The sequence below is a fragment of the Cricetulus griseus genome, chromosome 2 (genome assembly GCF_003668045.3).
Source record: "Cricetulus griseus strain 17A/GY chromosome 2, alternate assembly CriGri-PICRH-1.0, whole genome shotgun sequence".
In the NCBI taxonomy this organism is placed as follows: Eukaryota; Metazoa; Chordata; class Mammalia; order Rodentia; family Cricetidae; genus Cricetulus; species Cricetulus griseus.
In genome coordinates, this window is record NC_048595.1 from 24,877,375 (window position 1) to 24,904,310 (window position 26,936).

At 46.1% G+C, this 26,936-nt stretch overlaps 1 protein-coding gene across 1 annotated transcript in view; it reads right to left on the reverse strand.

The window, feature by feature from the left end:
* Positions 1–26,936, reverse strand: part of Csmd2 (CUB and Sushi multiple domains 2) — a 552,860-nt gene that overhangs the window by 415,545 nt on the left and 110,379 nt on the right. Inside the window, exon 3 of the mRNA XM_035438911.1 lies at positions 16,404–16,516. Coding sequence (XP_035294802.1) covers positions 16,404–16,516 — 113 coding nt within the window. The remainder of the gene's footprint in view (positions 1–16,403; positions 16,517–26,936) is intronic.

Consider the following 26,936-nt stretch of genomic DNA (forward strand, 5'->3'; position numbering starts at 1 on the left):
TCTAATTGCCCTAGGATGGAAGAGAAAGGCGGGTGCTGGCCATCAGCCTAGAAACAGAACTTCAGCCCAGTGCCAGATGAGCTCCACCAGGGCCAGACCAGCTCCAGGCTTCCGGAGTCTCTGCATCTAGTTCAGGAGGAGTAAGGCCCTGTGACCCACTAAAGCAAGTTGGAGCCCATGGTAGAAGCTAAAAGATGACACCAGAGAGAAAGCCCAGGATTCCATCCAAGATGATGAGGAGAATAGCCTGGCCCGCCTGAGGCTCCCATTTCTCTCTGAGACTTGGATACTCCTGAGCATCAGGTTGGCCCTCAGTGCCCTGGAGGTGTCCACTGGGACAAGACCACTTAGAGCATCTTCATCTTTAAGCAACACTCCTCCTGGTTCTCAGGGTACATTCACTTAGCTTTTAGGGAGCACTCATTCAACCTTTAAGAAGTAGTCGCCATGTTCTCAGGGAGCACTCTTTGGCCCTAGGAAGCATTTCTTCAGTCCTTGCGGAATACTTTTTTCAGCTCTCAAGGAACACACTCATTTGGCACTCATTCAGTCCTTAGGGAGCACTCCCTAGACCACAAGAAGCACACTCTCCGTTCTCAAGGAGCACTCCAGTACAACCTCAGTGAATAAAGTATAAATCAGGGCTGTGGCCCTGGTGTGATGTAGTTCTTGCTTTTTGCTCTAGGTGCTTCATTAGCAATAGGTCTTAAGTGTGTTTTTTTTCTTCTCCTGGAGCATACTTGATATTTGCTCTTTGTATACAGTTTTATATCAGGCCTAAATCTTTTTCTTTAGACTAAAAGGGGGATTGTAGTGAGATATCCACCCTGCCTGTAGCGCAGACCATGCCCAAATATGGTCACAGGTGAGGACTAGGAGTGAGTTTAGGTCTAGGGTGCAGGCAGGTGGCTGTCTTTTGTGTCTGGTTGGGTCACAGGGAGCAGCCTGTGCGGATCCTTAGAGTGGGAACCTGCAGCGGTCATCTACTTCTTGTGTAAGTAACTTCTCCCCAAAATAAATTATATTTAATATTTGAACCTAGTCCTGTGAATCCTTATCCGTGCCTCCACAGCGTGACATTTCTGCTAAGTTTTCCACAGAGGCTAGGATAAGGTCAACATCTCAAGCCTGGCCCAGCCTCCTCCGGCCCCTGATGATGAAGGCCTTCCTAGCACCATTGTTCAAAAATGTTACTATGTAGTGCTGTGGAGGAGGAGAGAAAATGTGTATATGTTGCTGGTAAGAATATTAATCTTTCTGGAAAGCAATGTGCAAGCCACACACCAAAACTCTTTGAAATCATCGTGCCTGTATGGATTTAGTCTAAGGCAATAATCAGATGCAACTCAGTGATTTATGTGCAGGAATTTTTCATTGCAGCATTATCTATCAGGGAAAAAGTGGAAACAAACTAAATCTTAAACACAGGGGACTACTTAAATAATTATAGCAATATAAATACTATAAATATATGCAAGTGTTTTATACATACATATGTACATATGTATTTCTAATTTTATGCACAGATGCGTGGAAGAACAGTATATTAGTTGTAGCTATACAGGGGGTCAGATAACAGATGGTTTTCATTTCACCCTGTGACTTTATAATCCCCCTACACACACTATCCATCATAAACGTGTGCCATGATTTGTTAAAGGAAAGACTCGGGACTGGGGTGTGAGAGGCAAAGGAGGCCTGAATGGATTTGTAAAGAGGAGATGATGTCCTGAGTGAATGTGTGATGTTGACAAGTACATGTCAAGAACCAAAGCCTCAGATCCATGAGAAATTGGCAAAGCCTTCCCCATGTGGGTCAGGCTCAGAATTGGCAAGGCTTTCTCCCTCTGTCCACGTATGAGTGCTTATGAATGATTAATCAGTGTATGCAAAGACCAGAAACTCAGCTTCCTCCTCCCAGATGTTTACAGCCTGAGATGGCTCACCCGTGGACATCTTTGAAGGAGACTGCCCAGCCCCCTCTCCCTGTGCTGTATGTAATAAACACATGGTTGATGGGACTCCACCCAAATATGCATAACCCACCCGAACCCAGCTTTTTATATCCATGTGCCTGTCATTTCTTTGGTGTCATTGTCCTTTCCTCATTCCCTTGACACCCTTAGTCAAGGACCAGACCTAAGCTCTGGGGGTCGCTTGGCACTGGAGGGTGGCTCGGTGAACAAAGAGCTTCTTGTACAAACATTAGGACCTGAGATTCATCCTCAGAACCCACAAAAGTAATCTGCACATGGTAGGGCGGGGTATGCCCGCAATACCAGCCCTGGAGAGACAGAGGCAGAAGATTGCTGAGGCTTGCCAGGCAGCTAACCTATCAGAACTGGCAAATTCTAGGCCAATGAGATCATGTGTTAGGCAAGTGTGTCTTTTGGCACACGAGAGAGAGAGAGAGAGAGAGAGAGAGAGAGAGAGAGAGAGAGAGAGAGGAGTGAGAAGAGAAACAAGATGCACGTGGCACTTAGTGCCTCCCATTTATCTTTTTCTGTGCCCCCCACCCCTTTAGCCTTCCATTACCATGGGAGAAAACACAGAAAGATGCCAGTGCTTTAACCTGTGCCATATTGCCTCCTGTCAGTTAAAGCACTGTAACTGGGTATGAATGTCGATGTGAAGAGATGCTAAGAAAATGGCAAAATGGCCTGGGTTATGTCAGTGGATTTGGCTGCCTGAAGGGAGTCTCTGGTGGCCAGCCACAGGGACCCAGCCCCGTCCTGTCATCTTCCAAGAACTCACCAGAACACAGCCAGCTTCAACATAACTTTCTCATCTCACCACACAGATGGGAGGCCTTTAACAAAGTAAAATCTTAATAAGAACAAAAGTGGAGCTAAGAATATTTTCATATTCATATGTTCATTTACTTGTTGATATTTATTTATATTTGAATGTGTGGTTATCTGTTTAATGCCTCCTCCTCTCCTAGACTGGAAGCTTGGGCAGTATCCACATTGTTCAGGATTATTTCCAGTGCCTCTCAATGCCTTGTAGGTAGGGAGTGGGGTGCTAACTATGAATGAATGCATGAAAGAATGAATGAATGGTAGTTAGAAGTCATTTCGGTTTAACTGAAAATAACTGATAACTCCTTGAGTTTCTGAGCCAGCCCTCTCATCTCCAACACACGGGATGCCTCTGAACCTGGAGCTTCCTTAGAAGCCTTCAGGCAGCTGGGCAGAATGGGCCCTGCCCGCTTCACCCTCCCTCAGGACTTTGTTGGCCTCCTCTGCTTTCCAGGGAGCTCTTTCTTGCTTTAAATCTAGCCTTGGTGCAGTAACTCAAGATTACAGCCCACCTCTCCTCTCAGGACTCTGGTGTGTGAGGAGGGGGGCCCAATCACCACTCCATGGCTAACCTCTACTCCTGATTTCACCCCTACATTGTGCTGAGTCAGGGGCCCCACCACAGGGTTCCCTGCTCCCCTTGGGCAGATGGCCAAAGTGGGATCCCCAGGGGCTAGGTGAGCCCTGCTGGCTAGTCTGTCCATTGTTTCCCATTCTGGGAGCCCAGACACAGTGCCTGAACAGCTCTTTCTTAGCCCCCTACATCACTGTGGTGGCCTCCCTGTGGGCTTCTGTCATCTCCTGCCCTCCATGTGTTTGGGGTTCATTTGTTGTTTTTTTTAGCCCTGCCCAGGGACCCAGAGCTTGCATGAAATGAGCCAGGAGTCACACATGCTCCCCTCCAGGACACTTGGAGCTGTTGTCCTGAAGCTGCCTGACCTTCTGGGACAATGTAGATCCTTCTGCTGTTACTCCTAGGAAGCGCCTCTATTTCCTGCCCCCCAACCACCACCACCTAGACATGCTCATGACTCACCACTTTGCAGGATCACTGAGAAGTTTTCAAGCCACATGGAAGCCCACTGGCCATCCTTCCATCAGCACCATAGCAAACCTGTGGTAAGCCTGATGCTGCCATTTCTTGGCTTCCAAGAGCCAGGTGGCAGTGCTCCACCAGGAGAAACATCTTCCAAGGCCAGGAGCGCTACCTCTCATCCACCTAGGCTCAGCTCCTGTTCTTATCAGTCTAAGGATGGAGCCCTTCACACCCATGGCCAGCCTTGTCTGCCAGGTCCTTGCTCAGGCTACCCTCATCTCTGGAGCCTTCCTTTACTCATGCCTTCAGCCCTTCCCTGATCCATGTTCTTCCTTTAAGATTCAGCCACTGTCGTTCGCCTCAGGGAGTCCTGGCTGCATGGAGCTGAGAGTCACAGCATTCTCCCCATCCCTGGCTGGAACACCAAGATAACATGGCCACCCGCTGAGCTCGGAAATGACTTGGCTAACTTGCCATCTCCTGCTGCTTCCTAGTCTTTGGAAGATTTCTGCAAGGCCTGCCTGTTTTAGTGCATCTACATTTCACAAATGGGAAACTGAGGCTGAGAGAGTCAGTGAGGTCACAGAGGATATAGTTTGTGCCTGGATCATCCCCAATACACCATGTATCCTCCATGGTTATACAGTAATGTCCTGAAATTGCCTTTGGTTTCTTATGCCTCTGTGTTGATTTCTTCTTCCCACACTGAAACAGCTTTAAAAACTCAGAATGAGTTTTACCTTCAAGGATATGCCATCATTTAGTTGGCAGAGTTGTTCTTTATTAGTTTGAGATGGCTTCTCTGGAAGACCCTGATCAACCAAATATCTTCTTGATTACCTCCAGAGATGAGGAACTCACTACCTCACTAGTCAGTTACTCTAAATTATAGTCACTAAAGCCAAGAACTCCAGCACCAAGCCACATCCCCAAATCTTTTTGTTGTTGTTTTAATTTTTTGAGACAGGGTCAAACCAAAATGTCCTGGCTAGTCTGAATACACTCTGTAGCTTAACCAGCCCTTGAACTTGAGATGCTCCTGCCTCAGCCTCCCAAGTAGCTGGAAATACATACAGGCTTGCAATACAAGACCTGCCTTCTCACACCTTTACACTGGACACGACTCTGCTCTCTAGAGCAGCCCAGAAAGGCCATTTGTTTTCTCCATGACAGATTCATCTGTCACCTCCAGATCTCTTTAATTATTCTCTGTGAGGTTACTACTTCTCTCATTCGTTTCTCCCAAATATCTGCTCTACTTCGGGTCCTATGCTGGAGACAGGGCTGCGACTCTCTGAGGCACCTTGATTCTTATCAGGACTTTATCATGTGCATTTCCTTCCGGGGAATTTATCTCTCCAAGACCTGGAGTCTATAATGCTGCTAATAGAGCCACAAGACATTTGGCTCTTGTTATAGGCATTGCCAATGAAATCCCTGTGCACTTTTCTCACCAGTGAGGGCTCCTAGCTGTTGCATTTGGCCTTATTTCTGTTCTGATTGTGGGCTTTCTCTAGTAGCCATTAGTCATACAGGTAATACCAAGGCAGCCGCTAAGAGGAATGCTTTAAAAAAATATCTTTCACAAGGGTCTGGAGAGATGGCTTAATGGTTAAGAGCACTGGCTGCTCTTCCAGAGGACCCAGGTTCAATTCCCAGCATCTAAATGGCAGCTCACAACTGTCCAGAACTCCAGTCCCAGGGAAATCCAACTCCTTCTTCTGGCCCCTTTAGGAGCCACACACACACACACACATATACACAGTGAACACACATACATGCAGGCAAAACATCCACATGCATAAGATACACATTTTAAAAGCATTTTAAAATCCCTGCCCCACCCCCAGGCTCACTGATGCCCCTGCCGATGCTCTCCCTTTATGCCCCAGTCTGACCATTCCTGGAGGACTCTCTCACGCTGCTGTGATAAATACAGCAATGCATTGTGCTTCTCTTTTGTCACTGGAAATCGTATCCTAAACATCTTTCTGGATTTCTCAGTAATGTCATTATAGTTTTAAATTGCCATGTAAATCCGTTAGGCAGAAGCGCCATAACTTTCCCAGCCATTCTCCAATTGTTGGACGTTTTTACAGTTTCCAATTCTTCATCATTATAAATAATGCTGAGACCAAGACTCTCATGCGCAGAACTTTCTTCTGCTGCTGAATTATTTCTGTAGGATTTGTTCCCCAGGGGGAGGTTAGTGGGTCAACTGCTGTGAGCACTTTATGACTCTTGATATATGGTTGTCAGGCTATGGTCCCAATGGACTCATTTGCATCACCACCAGCACTGGGGCCAATGTATCCCCTTTTTTTGCAGCTGTCCCAGCATTATACCAATCAAAAGTTTGGGGGACAGTTTAGTTTTATAGGGATACAATGCTATTTTGGTTCCCCCCTTCTGGATGTGCTACAGATGAAACTTAGTGTCAATTGCATGGTAGGCAAGCACCCTACCAAGTGAGCCACATGCCCAGCCTGTGGCTGTTTCAACCAAACGTCTTTGATAACTAAGGGGCCTTATGGTTTTCCTGTGTCTTGACTTGTTGGTTCTCTCTCCTCAGCTGCTATGACAAGAAACTAACCCAGTTTACTGAGAAGCTGCCATTCACTGAATTCCCACCCCTGGATGGACACACACATCTATTCTTGTGGTATTTAGTCCTGACAACAAGCCTATGGTGTGAACTTCTTGCTATCATCTGTGGCAAGAGAGTTCAGAGGTAACTTGGAGCAGAGCAGGGGAGGGGCTGTCAGTTTTCTCTTCAGCCTCCAAGCTCCAACTATGGTGCTCTATGAAGCTTCTGACTTTGGTGAGTTGAGAATGGAGAAGCCAAAGAGAGCCAAAATCCCAGAACCAAGAACATGGTTTAGGGAACAAAGATAACATATAGGTGTGTGGGGGGGGGCGGGGATCTTGAACACAGAGATGGTCTCCTGGATTGGAATGAAGCAGAGACTAGAAAAGTTTGGGGGAGTTGGGAGAGGAGACTTGGCATGTCTGAAGGGTGAGTGGCGAGATGGGCTGTCTTATCCAAGGGCTTACCAGTGGCCTGTGTGGTTGGAGGAGGAAGGGATGTAAAGGAGGTCATGCTTTGATGGACAGCCAGGTAAGGCTCAGAGGAAGGTCACTGCTCATGTGACTCAGGTTCAGTACTGCACCAGTGTGCTCACAGTGGAGAGGAGATGAAAGCTACTACTGCACAGCTTATACTCCATCCACTGAGCCACGTTCTCATGGGGCCAATCTGCCCAAGAGCAGTCTGTGCCCAGACACACAGGGATCCAGGTCAGGAGAGGCACGCACTAGTTACTATTGAGGGCCCCAGCTGTGTGCTAAGGAGTGATGATGACAGGAGCACACAAAAAAAGTAGGTAACAGTCCTTGCCTTTGAAAATCCACAAGGCTGACCAAAGGTTTGACAAAAGAAAGGAATTTTTCCCCCACTCCTGAAGCACACCACAACCTGTTGCTGTAGTTTCCTTTGACAGAGAAACTGTGAGTCAAACATGAAGTTGGGCACTTCCCACAGCTTGGCCGCTATGCTCGTACCCCCTTGGAAGAAGACAGGGTCACCCAAATTTCAAGAGAGGATCTGAGGGGTCCAGCATCTTGCTGGAGGACACAGCAGAGACAGGGCTTAGTCAACCTAACCTGGATCTCCTTGGAACTAGCCAGGTGTGGGTGTAGGTTCCCCTCGTGGGACAAAGCCAGTATCGGCTGTATGATCACTCTGCACCCAGGCATCAACTATGAATCCTCCCTATACCCCACAGAGAAGGGGAGACCACCTCTGCTCTGTGCATAGGAGTCAGGAGAGTCAGCCGAGGTCTCCAAGTTGGTAGAAGGGAAATCTGGGCAGTGAGCCCTATCTAGCTGAGTCCAGTGTCCCTGTTCTTAACCCACCACCAGTGTTCTCAGTTCCCAGGCATGGCACTCTACAAAAGGAGGGGCTGCTTCTGCAGCTGTGTACCCCAAAGCCTTCTGGGAGGCTGTCTGGGGCAGCAAACCTTATTGAGTGGATGAACGGGAGAAGAGGGAGGTAACGAAGCATAGTACACAGCTCCACCATTGGCAATGCTCCCACCCAACCCCTACCCCTCAGTATCAGCTCCTCTGACCCCCTCACATAAAGGCAGAGAAGTGACCAGGGCAGGGCTAGAGCTGGCACCACATCACGTGAGAGCTACACCAAAAGGCGCATGATGAACGATCTGTGGGCTCAAAGAAGACATGCTATGAAAATCATCCCAACCCCCGACTTGGGGAGAAGCACTGTACAATTCATCTCAAAGGTCACATCTCTTGTGTATTAATTTGCTAATCTGAAGCCCTGATTAAAAGGAATATTTTGGCTCTCAAGGCAGAGCCATGGAGAGCAGAATCAGGTTCTTAAACAGTGCGCTTTGGTCCTTGTGGTGGGAAAATGGACACTGGTCACCTCCGTCCCTCAGGAGCCTGTGTCCCGCTGCTTTGGCCAAGAGTGACCTGAATGGAGCAAATTGCATATTCAGAATGCATATGCATATAGTACCAAATGGCTTCCATTAGCCCAATTTCAAGATACCTGGATAATGCCCCAGAACTGGAGTCTTTCAGGACCAGGAAATTGTTAGAGAGAGCGGAGCTCCTGGGGAGGGGAATCGATTATCTAATTGCAGGAGGGAAGGAAAGTGGAGGGAGAGCTTGGCCCTAATGTGCTGGGCTCTAGCTCTGTACCTCAGAGTTCTCATGAGCTCAGTGACGTCATCATGTCACCTCCAACATCCCTCTCTGCAGGAGACACAAAAGCTCATGACGCCCCTGTGCTTGCTCTCACAGGACCGCCATCTCCAACTGCCATTTCCAGCTGCCCAACCCTGTTTCAAAAGGCAGAGGGTCACTGATGACCTGCCCCTCACCACCCCACACACAGGAGCATAAGCACATCCTGCTGGGATCCATGTGAAGCAACTCTCTTTCCCCATCCATTCCCTTTGGGAGGATGGAGAGGAGCCAGGGGTACACACTGTGACTGTGAAAATGAGACTCCAAATTGCAGACAGTAGCTGCTCAATTAACACTAGACTATCCACCACTAGCTATGTGTGCTGTCTGCCCCTCCAGCCTCAGATTTTCAACTACAATAAGGAATTATGGGAGACATGGAGTATCTGCAAACTCCATGGATTAATTATATGAGAAAACATTGTGGGTTTTTTTTTTTTGGTGTGTGTGTGTATGTGTGTGTGTGTGTGTATGTCTGTCTGTCTGCTTGCCTGTCTGCTTCTCCAAACTTCTAGGGACTGATGGACTTGCCCTAAGACTCTTGGATAAAAAGCCAGCATCACTGATGCAGGAAGATACCCCGGTGACACTTATGTCCTGGCCTTGGCCTTATTGACTCTAGGATGCTATATGACAGGGACTAGGCTTCATCCCTAGCCAGTGGGCCAGCTTCCGGGTAGGGCTAGGAGTCCCGGATGTAAGCACCACTCTGCTTTTTTCTCCTGAGAAGCCACAGTCAGGCTTTCAGAGTAGAACAGCTGGACAGAGGATTTCTTTATGTAAACAGCTAGATGAAGGATTTATGTCAATTTGGGAGTAGGGGAACAGGGTGAGGCTGGGACTGAGTTCTGTGGGGCTGGCATATTTCTTCTGTCTCCTGAAGAATTTCAGTCAAGTCAGGTCAAGTTGAGAGTTGCTTAGTGAGATGACAGGGAGTGAGCACTGACAATGTGCCAAGTCCTGTGTCAAGTGACTCCTGCGACCCTTACATTCCCCTAAATCTTTATGGTGATGCTACAAAACTAAGTTAAGTGTTCTTTAACTAAAATGCCTGGGATGAGAAATGTTCTTAAATTTTGTCAGTTTTTCAGGTTTGGGACTATTTCTGTATGTCTGTCTATGAGATCCTATGGGGACAGAACCCTCATGGACACAGAAATTTCACGTGTTTTATGCATACTTGACACACAGAGTCTGAAGGCAATTGTATCCAATACTTTTGGAGTATCTGAGCTTTGAAAATGACCTGTCCTATGATGTCAAGTGAGGAATTAACATATAGTGTCAGCTTGGCACTTAACAGGTTTTGCACTTTGGAGCCATCCTGATCATCAGCTTAGACATACTTCGTTTGAAGCTAGGGAGATGGCGGCAGGTAAAGTGCTTGCTACTCCAGTGTAGACCTGAGTTCAAATCCCCAGAACTCATGTAACGCGTGGTTGCTGCAGTATATATCTGTAATTCCAGTCTCCAACCAGAGATGGGAGGCAAAGATGAAAGGAAAGGGAAGGAAAGGAAGAGAAAGAAAAGAAAAGAAAAGAAAAGAGAAAAGAAAAGAAAAGAAAAGAAAAGAAAAGAAAAGAAAAGAAAAGATGTGGACACTGGAGACTACCCAGTCTGGTAAATGCAGTGGTCAAACAGAAACAAACAAGGTGGAAGGAAGATGAGGCCAGACACCCGAGGGTGTCGTCTGACCTTGACATATCCACCTGCATTCATACACATGAACACATACCCACATCATACATACATATATACATACAAAGATGTTTTAAATAAACACTCATCTTGTAATAGTCACACATGGCTACAGCACAGAGAAATGAGTAAGCTGCTGGACTGAAGGGCAACTTGAAAGAGACATAGGATTCCAGGTATCCAAAAACATAAACCTAACTTCTTCAACCTTGTCCTGTGCCCCCTTGCCCAGAGAGCTTACAAAACTCAGTGTTCTTCATTCTTCCAGCTCCTAGATGGAGGTAGGAGATGGAGTAGGGCAGGCCTGGGTTTTTAGGATGGCTCCTGAACTTGGATGAAGAACAGTCAAGACTGGTTAGGCTGAGCAAACAAAGAAATGCCTTTTGGGGGATCTCCTCTGTTGAACAGATCTAAACTGACCCAGCCCCAGCTCTCAGGTGGACTTGTCTTCTCCAAGTATCAGAGTGTCTGCAGGAAATTTATGCAAAGTGCAACCAGGATAAGCTGGCCTAGACTTGGGTCTAATTGGATTTCTTTTTTCCTTTCCTTCCCTGTTTCCTCAGGGGCCTTTGCACATCCTAGGCATTTGCTATAGCATGGAGCAACATGACCAGTCCTCTTTATCTTTTTTTCCAGGCTGACCTGGAATTCACTCTGTAGCCCAGGCAAGTCTTAAACTTGGAGATCTTCCTGCCTCAGCTCCCAAGGGTGTAGTGATTGTCGGCCTGCACCAATCTGGTTCCTCACTGACATGTCTGCTGTGTTCACATACACAGTGCTCAGCTTGTACTAGACACACGCAATCTCATACCATCCTTGAGTGTCTTGTGGGAAATGATAGGAAGTGTGAGGCCTCCAGTGAGAGAATGAAGTGCTACAGGGCAGCAAGGCCAAAGGCACCGGGAGATGCTCTGAGTCACACTGGGGAGATCGGGCTCTGCACCTTCAGGGACTGACACACAGTGAGTATCACTCTCATGCAAGGAGGCAGTCATAGACTCCAAGACAAATGTCACTCACTCCAAGACAAAAATAATACAAAACGAAGGTTTGGGGAGTGGCCTCACTTGGTCAAGTATAAAGAGATGAGTTTGATCCCCTGAATGGTGTAAATGCTAAATGTAGTGTGTGCTTGGAATCCCAGCACAGGGGCTGCAGAAACAGGAGGACCCCTGGGATTCACTGGCCAGCCAAACCATCTTAACTGATGAGTCCATGCTAGTGAGAGACTGTCTCAAAAACCTAGAGAGGTAGAGACTGAGGGACAACACTCAGGGTTAATCTTTGGGTGTGTACATGAGCAACTACACACACAAATGCATGCACATACACATACAAGAGTAAGATGAACTTTTAAATGAATATTTATCTGATCTTGGCATAAAAAAAACCTTTCTGAGCAAGACACCCAAAATAGATGCCACAAAAAAGCATTTTTAATTAAAATTTTAAATTAGTGACATATAAATTAAAACTGCTACACATCAAAAGGGAAGCCACCACATTAATATCCTTAATATGCAAAGGAGATAAGAAACATACTAACAGCTCCAATGGAGAAGTAAGCAAAAACTGGGACAGGCAATTTAGAAAATGATCCACAAATGGCCAGTAAGTGGTGACAGGTGTTCCACCTTCCCTGTCATCAAAGAGATGCAAATTGTCACCGCAAATGAGATTTCATTTTCCACCCATTTGAATCAATGAAACTGATTTAAACCTCAGTAGCACCCAGGGTAGGTAAGGTGAGGGGAAGTGGGCCTGAGCCCGCCATGCCTGATGCTGCAAACATGCCTGGGTCTAACCTTTCCGAGGATACTTTGGAGTTTTGCATCAATTACTAAAGTCTGCAGCCCCTTTGGCTCAGCGACTGGCCTTCTAAGAATTTATCTTAAGTAGATAATTAGATGAGGACTTAAGTTGCGTAAACATGGGTGTTCTTCATCTAAATGTGAGTAGAAGATGACTGGTTAAACAATTACGGTGTGTGCAAACCCCCCATGACTCCCTCTCTAATGGACGTTAGGAAGAATGGAGGGAAGCCGCCTTTTATTAACAGGCTAACCTCATTAGCCACATTACAGAATCGAATCTATAGATAATTCTATGTGTGCATGCGGGTGGGTGTGTGGTGTCCACACTGGAATGACACAGCAGAGGCTGGATGGGGACACAGGAAGAGCAGGGCAGGGCAGGGGCAGCACTAGAAGGAGGAGCAGGGAGGACAGAAGGAGTCCTGGGCAATCACTGTCAGATTTGGGGCTGGAAAAGAAGGGTCTAGATGAAGCAAATGAAAATGCATACCGTTGAATAAACGTTGAATTTTAGATGGGCAAATAAAATCTTTTAGTCTGGGGTGGGGAGTCTGGCTCAGATGGAGAGTACTTGCTTAGCACATGCAGAGGCCTGAGTTTAATCCCTAGAATCCTGGTTAAAAAGCTGGGTGTGGTAACACATGCTTATACTTCCAGTGCTGTGAAGGCAGAGAGCGGGTATTCCATGGAGCTCTCTGGCCAGCCAGCTAAGCCTGCCTGGTGATGTCCAGGATAGTAAGAGACACTGTCTATAAAACCAGATGGATAGCTACTAAGGAACAACACCCAAGATTGTCCCCGGCTTCCACACACACGGGTACACTTATACACGCATGAGAACACACACACGTTTTTAGCTCAAATCTATCCCACCAAGACCCTGAGATATACCAACACTGAAAATCATTTCAATGTTTAATATCAACTTTATTTTTTCTGGTGACCCTCACCAGACCCTGGAGCACATTTGCTGACTCTGCAGGCTGGCCCAGGTCATCCAGGAGGGACACTACGATAGCCTTTCTGTATCCTCCTGTCCTCGTCTTAGTTCCAATCCTCTTACCTGCGAAGCAGACTTTAGCCTCTCCTTTACTCAAAGACGTTTGCAGGGCTCAGAGTGTAAGACAAGAGTCTTTTGTGACAGAAGAGTGTCATTTCAAACCCCTGGCCATCGAGTCCCCTTAAGCTGCACCAGTGCCCATCCCCACCTCGACTTGGCTTAGCTGGTTACATCTGTAAGATGGAGATAGCAGGGCCCGACTGCAAAGTTGCCTTGAGAGATTAGAGTAGAGAATGTATGTAAAGTGCCTGGCATACAGTCAGTGCTTAATACACACTGATCCCCTCTGGTTCATGCTCAGCCCACGCTCCTGTCCCCGAGGATTACACACCGAGTACCCCTCTCCTCTAAGAGCTTGAGGAGCGGCATTTGATCTCTGCCTTGAAATGGCACTGACACTTCACCTGCCTTCACCTTCCTCCCAAATCCCTAGCAGCAGTTCAGTTCCTTATCTTTGCTTTCCACACCCTGGGGGGCGGGGAGGATCACACTTGCTTTGATAGCAGACAGGCAGGATGGCAGCCAAGAGGAGCCACTGAGAGCAGAACCCTGATGCCATTTGGAAGGAGAGCAGGCAATGCAGGGATGGAGAACATGAGGGTGCCCTGATAGTGGGGGCCTCCCAGGCAGGAGTCATGGCATCATTATGACGGGATCTGGGATCTGCCTGATGGAAGAGTGTGGAACACTACCTTGACAGGGTAGTGTGGTAAGGGTCAATGGCGCAGGTGTTTTCCTAAAGTCTTACGAAGGTCTGGGCTCAGATAAACTTTCAGAAAGGGCGATAAACAGGGACATCTTGAGGATATAGGGCTAAGCTGGGACCCTTGTGTCCATTATTCCCAGGGTCTATACAGGTACCACTCCAGTGTCACCATCTCAAGGACCCAAATATAATCTCTCCAGTGCTACACACTGTGGAGGTAGCAATAACCAGGAACTTAAGACAGCAGTGCTGGTGGGAATGTGGGGAAAGAAAAACCCATGTACATTGGTGGTGAGGATGTGTTACCTTAGGACAAACACTGGAAATCAGTTCAGAAGTTCCCTTAAACTACTAAAAATAAAGCTACCATATGACCTGGCAGTGGCAGTCATGATTAGTCTTTGCCCAGTGGATGCCAAGTCAGCCTACTGCAGAGCCATTTGCATATCTGTGTTTAATACAGCACTACATACAACAGCCAAGCTGTGGGGCCAGCCTAGATACCCAGGGACACATGTATGGATAAAGAAAATGTGGCACACATCCATAACAGGGTTGCTTATTGGGTCATAAAGACTAATGAAATGGACGGAATTGGTGGCTTGACTGGGAAGATGGCTTAGTCGATAACTGTGTGCCATGCAAGCATGAGGACCTGAGTTTGAGTCCCAGCACCTACATCAGCAACCATATAAACATCCAAAGCATGGAGTGCACGCACAACCCCAGAGCTGGAGAGGCTGAGAGAGGTGACTCTCTTGGGCTTTCTGGCCAGCCAGCCTATATTCTCTTTTGCAAGCCCCATGTGCCAGTGCATTCAAAAGACAGGGTACACAACTCCCCAGGAAAAACACCCAAGGTTGACCTTTGGCCTTCACATGCATGCATACACAACACACATGTGCACCAAATACACACATACACACATACACATACACACATAAGTGGATGCAACTGGAGATTACAGCATTAAATAAAATACCCCAGGCTCGGAAGACAAATATATCATTTTCTCTCATATGTAGCACCTTGATTTTACACACACACACACACACACACACACACACACACAAAATGAAAAAACATATACAAGGGGGTACTCTGGAAAGAAAGAGACTATCAGCAAAAGATATTGGGAGATGAATATGGTCAAGTACATGATAGCTGGGTATGAAAATATCACTATGAAATCAATTCCTTTGCATATGAATATACATTAATGAAGAAAACAAAAAGAGACTTCTCCCAGGAAGGAGCTTGAAGCACAAACTAGGGAGAAACTACCTGTGTGCAGAGCCAGTTAGAGAGACAGCCAAGATGGCCAAGATGGCAGACTTGGTGCTGGGAGCAACTGGTCATGTTTTTAAACAGGCATCTCAGGAGTCCTCAGTTGAAAGATAGGTGTATCTTAGTCCAGAGCACTTGGTGTAATGGGGAGGTTAGGGGCTAAGCTGAGGTGGTACCGGGAGCCCTCAGTTGGATGGAGTCAGGGCAGGCACCCTCAGTTAAAAGCATGTGTAGCATAGTAGGGAACATTTTTAGGAGTATTTAGTCCAAGACCTTTTCAGAAGTCCTTAATGGATTCAGTTACTGCATCAACTGCCGCCCATACCTCCCCCAGCTGGGTTACTCCTGCCAAGGAGAGAGACCTTAGCCACTCTGCCTGGGATCCTCCAGGCCTCTTAGACAACAGTAGGATGGATTTCCAAGTTGCTGCAGCCTCATTCGGGAAAGGAGGCTTTAGAGTAGCTGGCGTGCTTTATTGGGGTGTTATGTCATCATTGTTATTAATTATCATTAACAGTCTTAAAATACGCCTATTAATGATCTCAACACAAAAGAGTGGGGCAGGTCTTAGCCAAGAGCAGCATAATTACCTATTAATGAGATGTAAATTTCCCAAGGAAATGACAGCGATGTACAGGAACCACCTTCTAAACTAACATAATAAAGCTAATAATAATGATAGTGTATAAGCTGAAGATATTAGTGTTAATTTGAATTCCAACACTGTCTTTAAACAGACCACGAGAAGCAGAAATCATTCGTACAGCTCAAGCCAAGACTCCTAATCCACACTATTAATGAATAATGAACGATTCTTCCCCCAATAACATAAACCAGCCTCTTTGTCATTGTTGGGTTAAGCTCTCTGCTGCTTACTTCCTTTTACACACAATTTATGTCTCTCTTATTTTCAAAACCAATCTGAGATACCTCATGGAACTAATTTCAACAGAGAACAGAGTTCAAAAACTAAAAACACACCAAAACTAGTTAAACAGGACAGTAAATAAGACATCCCCAGGTCCTCTTGATAAACAAGAGCAGCTGGGCTCTGCAATCCACAAGCCCCAGGAAGGAGGGAGAGGCTGCTGTAGTAACTGAGTTACCGCTTATTAACTAGTGTCATTAGTCAGACCCAGTGTCCTGGGTGGGCAGACAGGGCCCAGACCTGCCTGTGGCTATGACAGCACCTCAGACTCCTGTGGTCGAAGTGGAAGGCACCTACCTTCATAGCTGGCACGAAAGCCCTGGGCACTGACTGCATAGTCACTGATGAGGCTCAGGGACAAAGTGCTGGCCGCACTGACTATGGTGGCTGGTAGCTGAAAGCCGGTGAGCCTGAAAGACAAAGAGAAGAAGGACCTCATCACGAAACGGCACATCTCTTAAGGAGTCGCTGAGTACCTGCTAGAGGCACAGGAGAGATATAAATACAAGCAATATCAGAGTTTGAAAATGGCCAGTGTGTTGAAGGCTTGGTCCTCAGGGTAGTGCTTCTGGGAGGTGGAAGAACCTTCGGGATGGTATTCTGGACATCATTACATCATCATGTCAACATGACACACCAACTAAGGTTATCTGAATGGAGGGAACCTCAATTGAGAAAACGCCTCCATAAGATCCAGCTATAATGCATTTTCTTAATTAGTGATTGATGGGGGATGGCACAGCCCATTGTGGGTGGGGCCATCCCTGGACTGGAGATCCCGGATTCTATAAGAAAGCAGACTGAGCAAACCATGGGGAGCAAGCCAGTAACTATCACTCCTCCAGGCTTCTGCATCAGCTCCTGTCCCCAGGTTCCTGTGGTTCCTGTGGTTCCTGTCCTGACTTCCTTCAGTGATGAACAGCAACGTGGAAGTGTAAGGCAATTAAACCCTTTCCTCCCCAACTTGTTTTTTTGGTCATGGTATTTCATTGCAGCAACTTAAACTCTGAGACAGAGGTGGAGGCTGGTGGGGGGAAATCAGGTCACTGGCTCTGCTTTTGAAAGGGATGTTAAGACTCCTCCGCTGCCCCCCATCAACCCCATGACCTCAAGCATATTAGGCCAACACTCTACCATTGATCCATAACTCTGGCCTGTCTTTCTCTCCCTCTCTCTCCCTCCCTCCATCTCTCTCCCCTCTCCCCCCATCACCCCTCTGTCCCTCCCTTCCTCCTTCCTCCCCCCTCCTCTCCTGGCCACCATATGCAGCCTCACTGTCAGCCCCAAATCAATAGGAACACAACTGGCCATGGACTAAAATATCTAAAACTATGAACCAAAATAAACCTCTCCCCTTTTTAAGTTGATTGTTTTAAACTTGTTGTCACAGTAATGAGAAGCTGACTGACAATGAGAGAAACAGGAAAGAAGCCCACACTGCAGGCATGGGGGAAAGTTCAAGGACAAAGTGATCCCCAGCAGAAGGCTGGAAATGGTGTTTTCTGACACAGAAAAATGAAGGGGCAATTCCTCAAAGCCATGGCCTGGTTCCTGAGTGGGAGGCCTGCCTCCTGCGCTGGTGGGTTTTTTCCTTTCTTTCTTTTTTAGTTTCATCTCCTAGTTTCTCCCTTTCTGGCTGAGCTCCTTTGAAGGCCTGAGTGGAATCCACGATGGATTTACAACTGACAGCTGCCCTCAGACAAGATTTGCTCACATACTGAGAAAAATACATCTGACTCCTAGGAGCAGGGTGTGGGTGTCTCTTATGACTGTTTATTCTTAAAAGGAACATCTAGCATTTTATAGAAATAAGTGCTTGTTAATATAAAGAGAAGAAAGCAGAAAAGATAAAGGGCCCAACACAATCTAGCAATCATCATTCTTGACAGTTGACACACAAAGAGACTCGACGATCATCAGATGAGACCATAATTCCATGAAATGACTTCACAGGAACTGGATCGTGCTGGGCATGCATTTAATAGAAAAAAAAAGTTTATGTTTTATTTCTAGAATTTACATTAAAAAACCTCAGGTAAAAACAAGGGTGTTGTTGAACATCAGATGATACATCCTTAGCATTGAGTCATGTTTAAAGTCTTATAGGGATTAAAATATGACATTGGACACACATAGTGAGACTTGCCATACAATTCCTAGCACTCAGGAGCTGAGACAGGAGGATATTGCAATCAGAGCCAGCCTGGGCTACATAGTGAGACTATCTCAAAAAGAGAGAAGATATTTATGTATACAATACATTATTTAAACTATGGGTACTGTACATAAGGGACACATTTAGGACACATTTTCCCATCATTGGGCATCCGTGCATGACAGCTCCCATCAGAGATATGACTCACACAGGCTGGTGTGGAATTGCCAGTCTCTTGCTCATCTTTGCCCTTCAGCCCTTTGCTGAGGCTCATCCTGCCTCCCCTCCCCCCACCCCCATGAAGGCACTGGGAGAGAATTCAGTGTTCACCTTTACCCTCACTTTTAGGTAGCCTGGGATATCTGTAGACAGTCAGAATTACTCGATACCTATCATTGCTTACATGTCATCTTGACACTCAAGGTGTCCCATGAAGAGCTTTGGGCTCCAAGGAGTTAAAGCACATATCTATAAACACCAACTGTGGAAAGTTCCACACTGGATGTAACCCTTAACCCTCCCACCATCCTAATCTTGTAAGATCGATGTTAACTCAAAAGAAATTCAATAGAATGGGAAGAAAGGACGCCTGCGAGCAGGGGGGGGGGAGAGAAAATATGTTTCTATGTATATCTCCAAGCATAAAGACATCTAACAAAGCCTCCCTACCTCATTCCATATCCACACTCCCAACACACATACACATACACATAGGTACACATGTGTGTGTACACACACATACACACATGCACACATCACATGCACTCACAGCTATGTATGCATGCACACATACACACAAGTGCATGCACACTCAGTCTTATTTTAATCACCTATATTACAAGGAAAGAAAGTTTTAGCAGCCCATTATGAGGAGGAAGGATCATCTCAGAGGGACTAGCTTAGAGACCCTGTGTTTCTTCCTGTCCATCATCCTTGGAGTTCTGATTTGTGCCAACCTTCCCACCAACCATTTTCAGGGACTAGTGTGGAGAGGAGAGTGGAGCTGACAGCACCCTAGCAGGGCCACCCTGAGTCCTTCCATGTCATATGAACCATAGACTCTGAAAGCCTTTCATGTTTGGACCTTAAATCAACGCAATAGAAGCTTTGGGCAGCAGCAGTCTTTTATCTTTGCAGAGCAAATGATATCACCACACAGACGTAAACAAGGCTGAGCAATAGGATGGGAGACAGAGGCTGACCACAGAGCTGGAAGACCTGTGCTCCATAAGTCAGCATCTCTTCTTTTCTTTTGTTTCTTTCCGTTTGTTTTGGTCCCAAGCTAGTTTGACTTGGGTTTCTGCCTCTTGAATTTGATTAAATACAGATATAGCAGGGTACCCCAGAGGCCTTAAATATATACTGGTTGAACTACATGAAAATTAACAGCATATTTGTGTAACAAAAGCAACGGTAAAAGGATAAAAAAAAGCACATAAACTGGGAGGTTATACAAACCATATATGATTAGAAGGACCTATAAATCAGTGAGAAGGAGGCAGCAACGGACACAGACACACAAACCCTGAAGGACGATCAAAATGAGAAAAGCAGGGCCGGAGAGACAGATGACAGGTGAAACACTGGTCTTGAGTGCACAGGCATCCTGAGTTCTAGTTCCAGATCTCATGTTGACAAACGGAAATGGCTGGACATGGCTGGCATGTGCCTGTAATCTCAGCAATGCGGAGGCAGAGATAAGTGAATCCCTAGAGCTCATTGGCCAGTCAGCCTAGTCTACTAGGTGAACTGTGGTCCAGTGAGAAACTTTGTTTCAAAAAAAAAAACAAACAAACAAACAAAAAACGATATAGGGGTGGAGGGGCTGGGGAGATGCTCAGGGGGTAAGGTGCTTTCTGCACAAGTTTGAGGACTGAATGCAGATTCCCCCGCATCCCTGTGAAAGCTGGGCATAGCTGATTGTGTCTGTAATTCCAGTGTTAGGAATTAGAGGCAAGAGGACCTAGCGGCTTTGTGGGTCTGCCGGTCTAGCCAACCAGTGAGCCCAGGTTCAGTGAGACCCTAGCTGAACAATTAAGTAGAGGGGCAGGAGAGGTGGCTCAGTGATTAAGAACATTGGCGGCTCTCGGGGAGGACCCAGGTTAAATTCCCAGCACCCACACTGTGGCTCACAACTCAGTGTCTGTACCTCCAGATCTAGGGAATGTGACACTCTCTTCTGTGCCTGGTGTACAGACATACATGCAGGCAAAACACCAACACATGAAATACATTAATAAGTTTTTTAAAAAGGTATAATGGTGAATGGTAGAGGAAGGTGCCTGATATCAACCTCTAGCACCCACATACACAGAGCACACACACCCACATGTGCGCACACATGCATCCAACATCCACATCCACATGTGCACACACATGCATCCAACATCCACATCCACATGTGCACACACATGCATCCAACATCCACATGTGCACACACATGCATCCAACATCCACACCCACATGTGCACACACATGCATCCAACATACACACCCACATGTGCACACACATGCATCCAACATCCACATGTGCACACACATGCATCCAACATCCACATGCATGTGCGCACACATGCATCCAACATCCACATGTGCACACACATGCATCCAACATACACATGTGCACACACATGCATCCAACATCCACACCCACATGTGCACACACATGCATCCAACATCCACACCCACATGTGCACACACATGCATCCAACATCCACATGTGCACACACATGCATCCAACATCCACACCCACATGTGCACACACATGCATCCAACATCCACACCCACATGTGCACACACATGCATCCAACATCCACACCCGCATGTGCGCACACATGCATCCAACATCCACATGTGCACACACATGCATCCAACATCCACACCCACATGTGCACACACATGCATCCAACATCCACACCCACATGTGCACACACATGCATCCAACATCCACACCCACATGTGCACACACATGCATCCAACATCCACACCCACATGTGCACACACATGCATCCAACATCCACATGTGCACACACATGCATCCAACATCCACATCCACATGTGCACACACATGCATCCAACATACACACCCACATGTGCACACACATGCATCCAACATACACACCCACATGTGCACACACATGCATCCAACATCCACACCCACATGTGCACACACATGCATCCAACATCCACATCCACATGTGCACACACATGCATCCAACATCCACATGTGCACACACATGCATCCAACATCCACACCCACATGTGCACACACATGCATCCAACATCCACACCCACATGTGCACACACATGCATCCAACATCCACATGCATGTCACACATGCATCCAACATCCACATGTGCACACACATGCATCCAACATACACATGTGCACACACATGCATCCAACATCCACATGTGCACACACATGCATCCAACATACACACCCACATGTGCACACACATGCATCCAACATCACACCCACATGTGCACACACATGCATCCAACATCCACACCCACATGTGCACACACATGCATCCAACATCCACATCCACATGTGCACACACATGCATCCAACATACACACCCACATGTGCACACACATGCATCCAACATACACACCCACATGTGCACACACATGCATCCAACATCCACACCCACATGTGCACACACATGCATCAACATCCACATCCACATGTGCACACACATGCATCCAACATACACACCCACATGTGCACACACATGCATCCAACATACACACCCACATGTGCACACACATGCATCCAACATCCACATGTGCACACACATGCATCCAACATCCACACATGTGCACACACATGCATCCAACATCCACACCCACATGTGCACACACATGCATCAACAACATCCACATGTGCACACACATGCATGTGCACACACATGCATCCACATGTGCACACACATGCATCCAACATCCACATGCATGTGCGCACACATGCATCCAACATCCACATGCACACACATGCATCCAACCACATGTGCACACACATGCATCCAACATCCACACCCACATGTGCACACACATGCATCCAACATCCACACCCACATGTGCACACACATGCATCCAACATCCACACCCACATGTGCACACACATGCATCCAACATCCACATGTGCACACACATGCATCCAACATCCACATCCACATGTGCACACACATGCATCCAACATACACACCCACATGTGCACACACATGCATCCAACATCCACATCCACATGTGCACACACATGCATCCAACATCCACATGTGCACACACATGCATCCAACATCCACATCCACATGTGCACACACATGCATCCAACATCCACACCCACATGTGCGCACACATGCATCCAACATCCACATCCGAATGTGCACACACATGCATCCAATGCACAGGCACATATACCTCACAAGCACATAAGAAATGAATAAATGAATGAATGAATGAATGAATGAATGGTGGATTGCACCTGAGGAATGATACCCAAGACTCTCCTGATCTCCACATGCATCTGTTTACATATGCACGTGGAACTGTACCCTCACATATGCAAAAACACATAAAAACACACACCCCAAAAACATAAAATAAACTACAAAAATCAAATCTAGAAATTCACTCTTCAATTCAATTTATGAGATTGGCAAATATCCAGAGTTGACGAGGGTTAAGGAAACCCAGTTTTGCAGTTATTAAAATAAAAGCCATGACTACAGAAGGCACACTCTCGACAAATTAAAATGAAAATGATCAGTTACCTCAAAAGCAGGCACTCCCATACCTTTGCCAATTCGATTAACCTTACAATGATTATGTAAATTGAACTGGCAACCTTAAAACTCAGTAAAAGTGGGAGGGCTGGAGAGATGTCACAGTGGTGAAAAACTGTATGGCACTTTCAGAAGACCAGAGTTTGGTTCCTAGCACCCACTTCAGGAGGCTCACAATTGCCTGTAATTTTAGCTGCAAGGGATCCAACACCCTCTTCTGACCTCTCTGGGCTCCCTCAGACACATGGCATACACTCACACACTCACACACACACACACACACACACACACACACACACACACACACACATAAAAATAATAAAATAAATGTTTTTAAAATGAAACTCTCTAAAAAGGAATAATCAGGACTAGATAGATTCACTATAGAATTCCACTAACTGTATCAAGACAGAATTACCTCAATTCTAATAGGTACAGTCTCTTTCAGACAGTGTAAAGGGGAAAAACCCTCCCAAACTCCTTTGATAAGGCCAGTACTAACCTGCCACCAGAGACAGTACGAATAACGAAAACCAAAGACCAACAACACCCCACATGGACCTCCACTCCCAAGTCATAAGCAAACCATGAGTAAAGGCGATTCCACAGCATATGAGTAATTAGACACCATTACCAAAGGGGATTACCCTAAGAAGGCAAGGCCATTTCAATACTTGAGAACAAGTCATCAGCACTGCCATACTGACAGCCTAAAAGCAAGAAATTCATTTGAACATATCAACTGATGCAGAAACTGCATTTGACAAAAATTCAACATCTATATTTAGGACCTATATTTTATGACATATATGTACATCTATGCATGTGAAAACAACTAGAGGAAAACTTTTTTCAACTTTGTAAAAACCATTTGCAACATGCCCCGTTAATGAAAGACTGAACTGAACGTTTTTCCCTAAGATTAAAAACAAGTAAGGATAGAACAATTAGGCAATCTGCAAAATAAGAAAGATTCGTTTACCAAAAAGGATACATAGGTGGCAAATAAGTATGAAAAGATTATGACTATTTTAGCAATTTATGAAATGCAAAATTAACACTCAGTGAGAGGGAACCTACTATGCTGTTTTCCTAAACGAATGTAAGTTCTAAGTGTGTTCTAAATGGTTTTCTTACACCCACAGTAAGTGTAGCCCCCACACCTCGCCAAAGAAACTGCTTTCTTCAGCAGATGGTGACTATCACAGAGATTTGCAACAGGCCAAAATGGAGAGAACACACGACTACCAGGTACCCAACCCCAACTGACACCTCTCCCAACACAGTCCCCACACCTGCGGCCTAGGGAGACGCTCCCGAGAGTGGGGAGTCAGAGCTGCTGTTAAACAGTGGCTTCTACACAAGGCAGGAAGGCTGCACCCATGAAAACTCGGCCATATGACTGCCTAAAACAGACCTGCATAATGACAACATCAGCTGACATGCCAATGTGGAAGAGAAAAATTCTTGAAGCCTCACTCTTAGATGAAGAGCTGTGGGCAATCAGTGGCTTCCAATAGAGGGGAATTGGTTTTCCCAGGAACGAGCCACTAGATAGATTGTCCAATCCCAAGGAGTCAGCTCTCAGCACATGTACATATGAGCAACACTAAAGGGACACAGGGTGTATGTGGGGTGGTGTATACATAATACAGTGTGTGTGGGGGTGAGATGTGGGTGTGTTTATATGTCTATGCATATATATGTCAATACATATATATACATATATATTATATATACATATATACATACATATATATATATATGGAACAATAATAATCAAAGAAGAAGATCATGAATCTGAAAGGGAGAGGAGAGACACATGAAGGCTTAGAACAGGGAGAAGAATGGGGAAAAAATGATGTAAATACTCACATGTGAAATTCTTAAAATAAAATAAAAAGACCCAATGAGATATGGGTGTCTATGTATTCGCACAACTAAAATAAGACTGCGGCTCTTGCGATACTGGAAATATAAAAACATAGTTACTCTGAAAAGACTTCAGCAGTTTCTTAAAAAGAAAACATTCCCATACACTAATTATACAACGCAGCAATGGCACCCCTGGATATTTATCTTGGAGACATGAACTTATATCCACACAGAAACCTGTGTGTGGCTGTCCACAGGAGCTTCATTCAAAATGTGCCAATTCTGGAAGCAGCCCCAACACCTCACGGTAATGGCGACCTCAAAGGCGGAAGTTACTAGAGGTTGATGGGAAGCTATATAAGGGGGTGATCTGATTGCTTTGTGTGGTGAGTGGGTTCGTGCAGCTCAATGCAAGTCACATCCCAAGTTGCTAAGTGGATTGCTTGGAAAGGAGTGTGTGTGCAGCTTAAGCCAAACAGGGTCCCGGGTTCCTAAGCTAACCCTATACTTGCCTGCCTCAGGGGTTTACACAGCTGTGTTCCAGGCATGTAAGATGTAAGCAATGGAGATGTCTGAGTGAATCAGGGCTTCACTGTTCTACCTTTGCAACTTCCTAAGATACCGTCATGGAGTTAGTGTCTTTTCCTGTTGCCCTGGTAAAACAGCTTTACAAGAGCAACTTAAGGGAGCAAGGACTTATTCTGTCTCACAGCTCAAAAAACAGTCCATCGTGGCAGGGGAGTTGAGACAGCAGGAGCTTGAAGCAGCTTGTCCCATCACACCCATCATCAGGAAGCAGAGAGCAAGAGATGAACGATAGGTCCATGGAATGGTGCCACCCACAGTGGACATGCCTACCCACTTTAATCAATCTAATCAAGATAATCCCCACAGGTGTGCACAAAGATTCGTTTCCCAGTAGACCGTAGATTCTGTCGGTGAATACCTAATACTAACCAACACAGAAATTATTCCAAAATTAAAAGTTAAAAAATTATGTATGTGCCTCACGTTATATTTCTACATCTTTAAGACTTCCATTGGATCTGATCTAACATTAGTGCCTCTGGACTGGACCTTGAACTTGTAGTTGGTCCTTGTCAGGCCCATACTACTCCCTCCCTTACAGCACCAACTGGGCTCTCACTGCAAATGGACTGACCCAGAACCACAGCCAAACCCACAGACCTCCACTCACTCTGCCTTCTTGTGGATTTTCCCAAGTACCAGAAACCCTGCTCACCCTCATGGTAACACCTGCTGGCAACAGATTTTTGCTGAATCTCAACATCAGTGAAGCTCAGCCACTAACGGCTCTGATCTACCAGCTCCACCCCCATGGCTCTTGTTGCTTCTTCCAATCAGCCCAGTTCACAGCAGCTACCTCCAACTCCTAGAATGATGCTGCTGGGTTCACTTCTCAGACTCACCTTGGTAGAGCCTTGTCCTTCAGTGACAGTGAGATGGGTTTTTTGTTGTTGTTGTTTTGGTTTTTTTTTTTTTTTTTGATGACTCACTGCATCATGGTTGATATGAGTGGACATGAAATGTCCCATGTGCACATGTAACTTGACTACTTGATCCCAATGTGGTGGTTTGAAAGAAATGTCCCTCGAAGAGAGTGGCACTATTATTGGCCTTATTGGAGTGGGTGTGGCCTTATTGGAATGGGCATGGCCTTTTTGGAGGAAGACTTCACTGTGGAGGCAGGTTTGGGGATCTCATATATGCTCAAGCCATGCCCAGTGAGACAGACCACTTCCTGTTGCCTGCCAGTCAAGATGTAGGAATCTCAGCTCCTCTCCAGCACCACGCCCAGCAACCTGCACATCACCATGTTGCACCATGACGATAATGAACTAAACCTCTGAAAATGTAAGCCACGCCCATTAAATGTTTTTCTTTTATAAAAGTTGCAGTGGTCATGGTGTCTCTTCACAGCAATAGAAACCCTAACTGGTACATTGCCTTGGAAGGTTATTGGAACCTTCAGGACACAGGGCCCAGCTGCGAC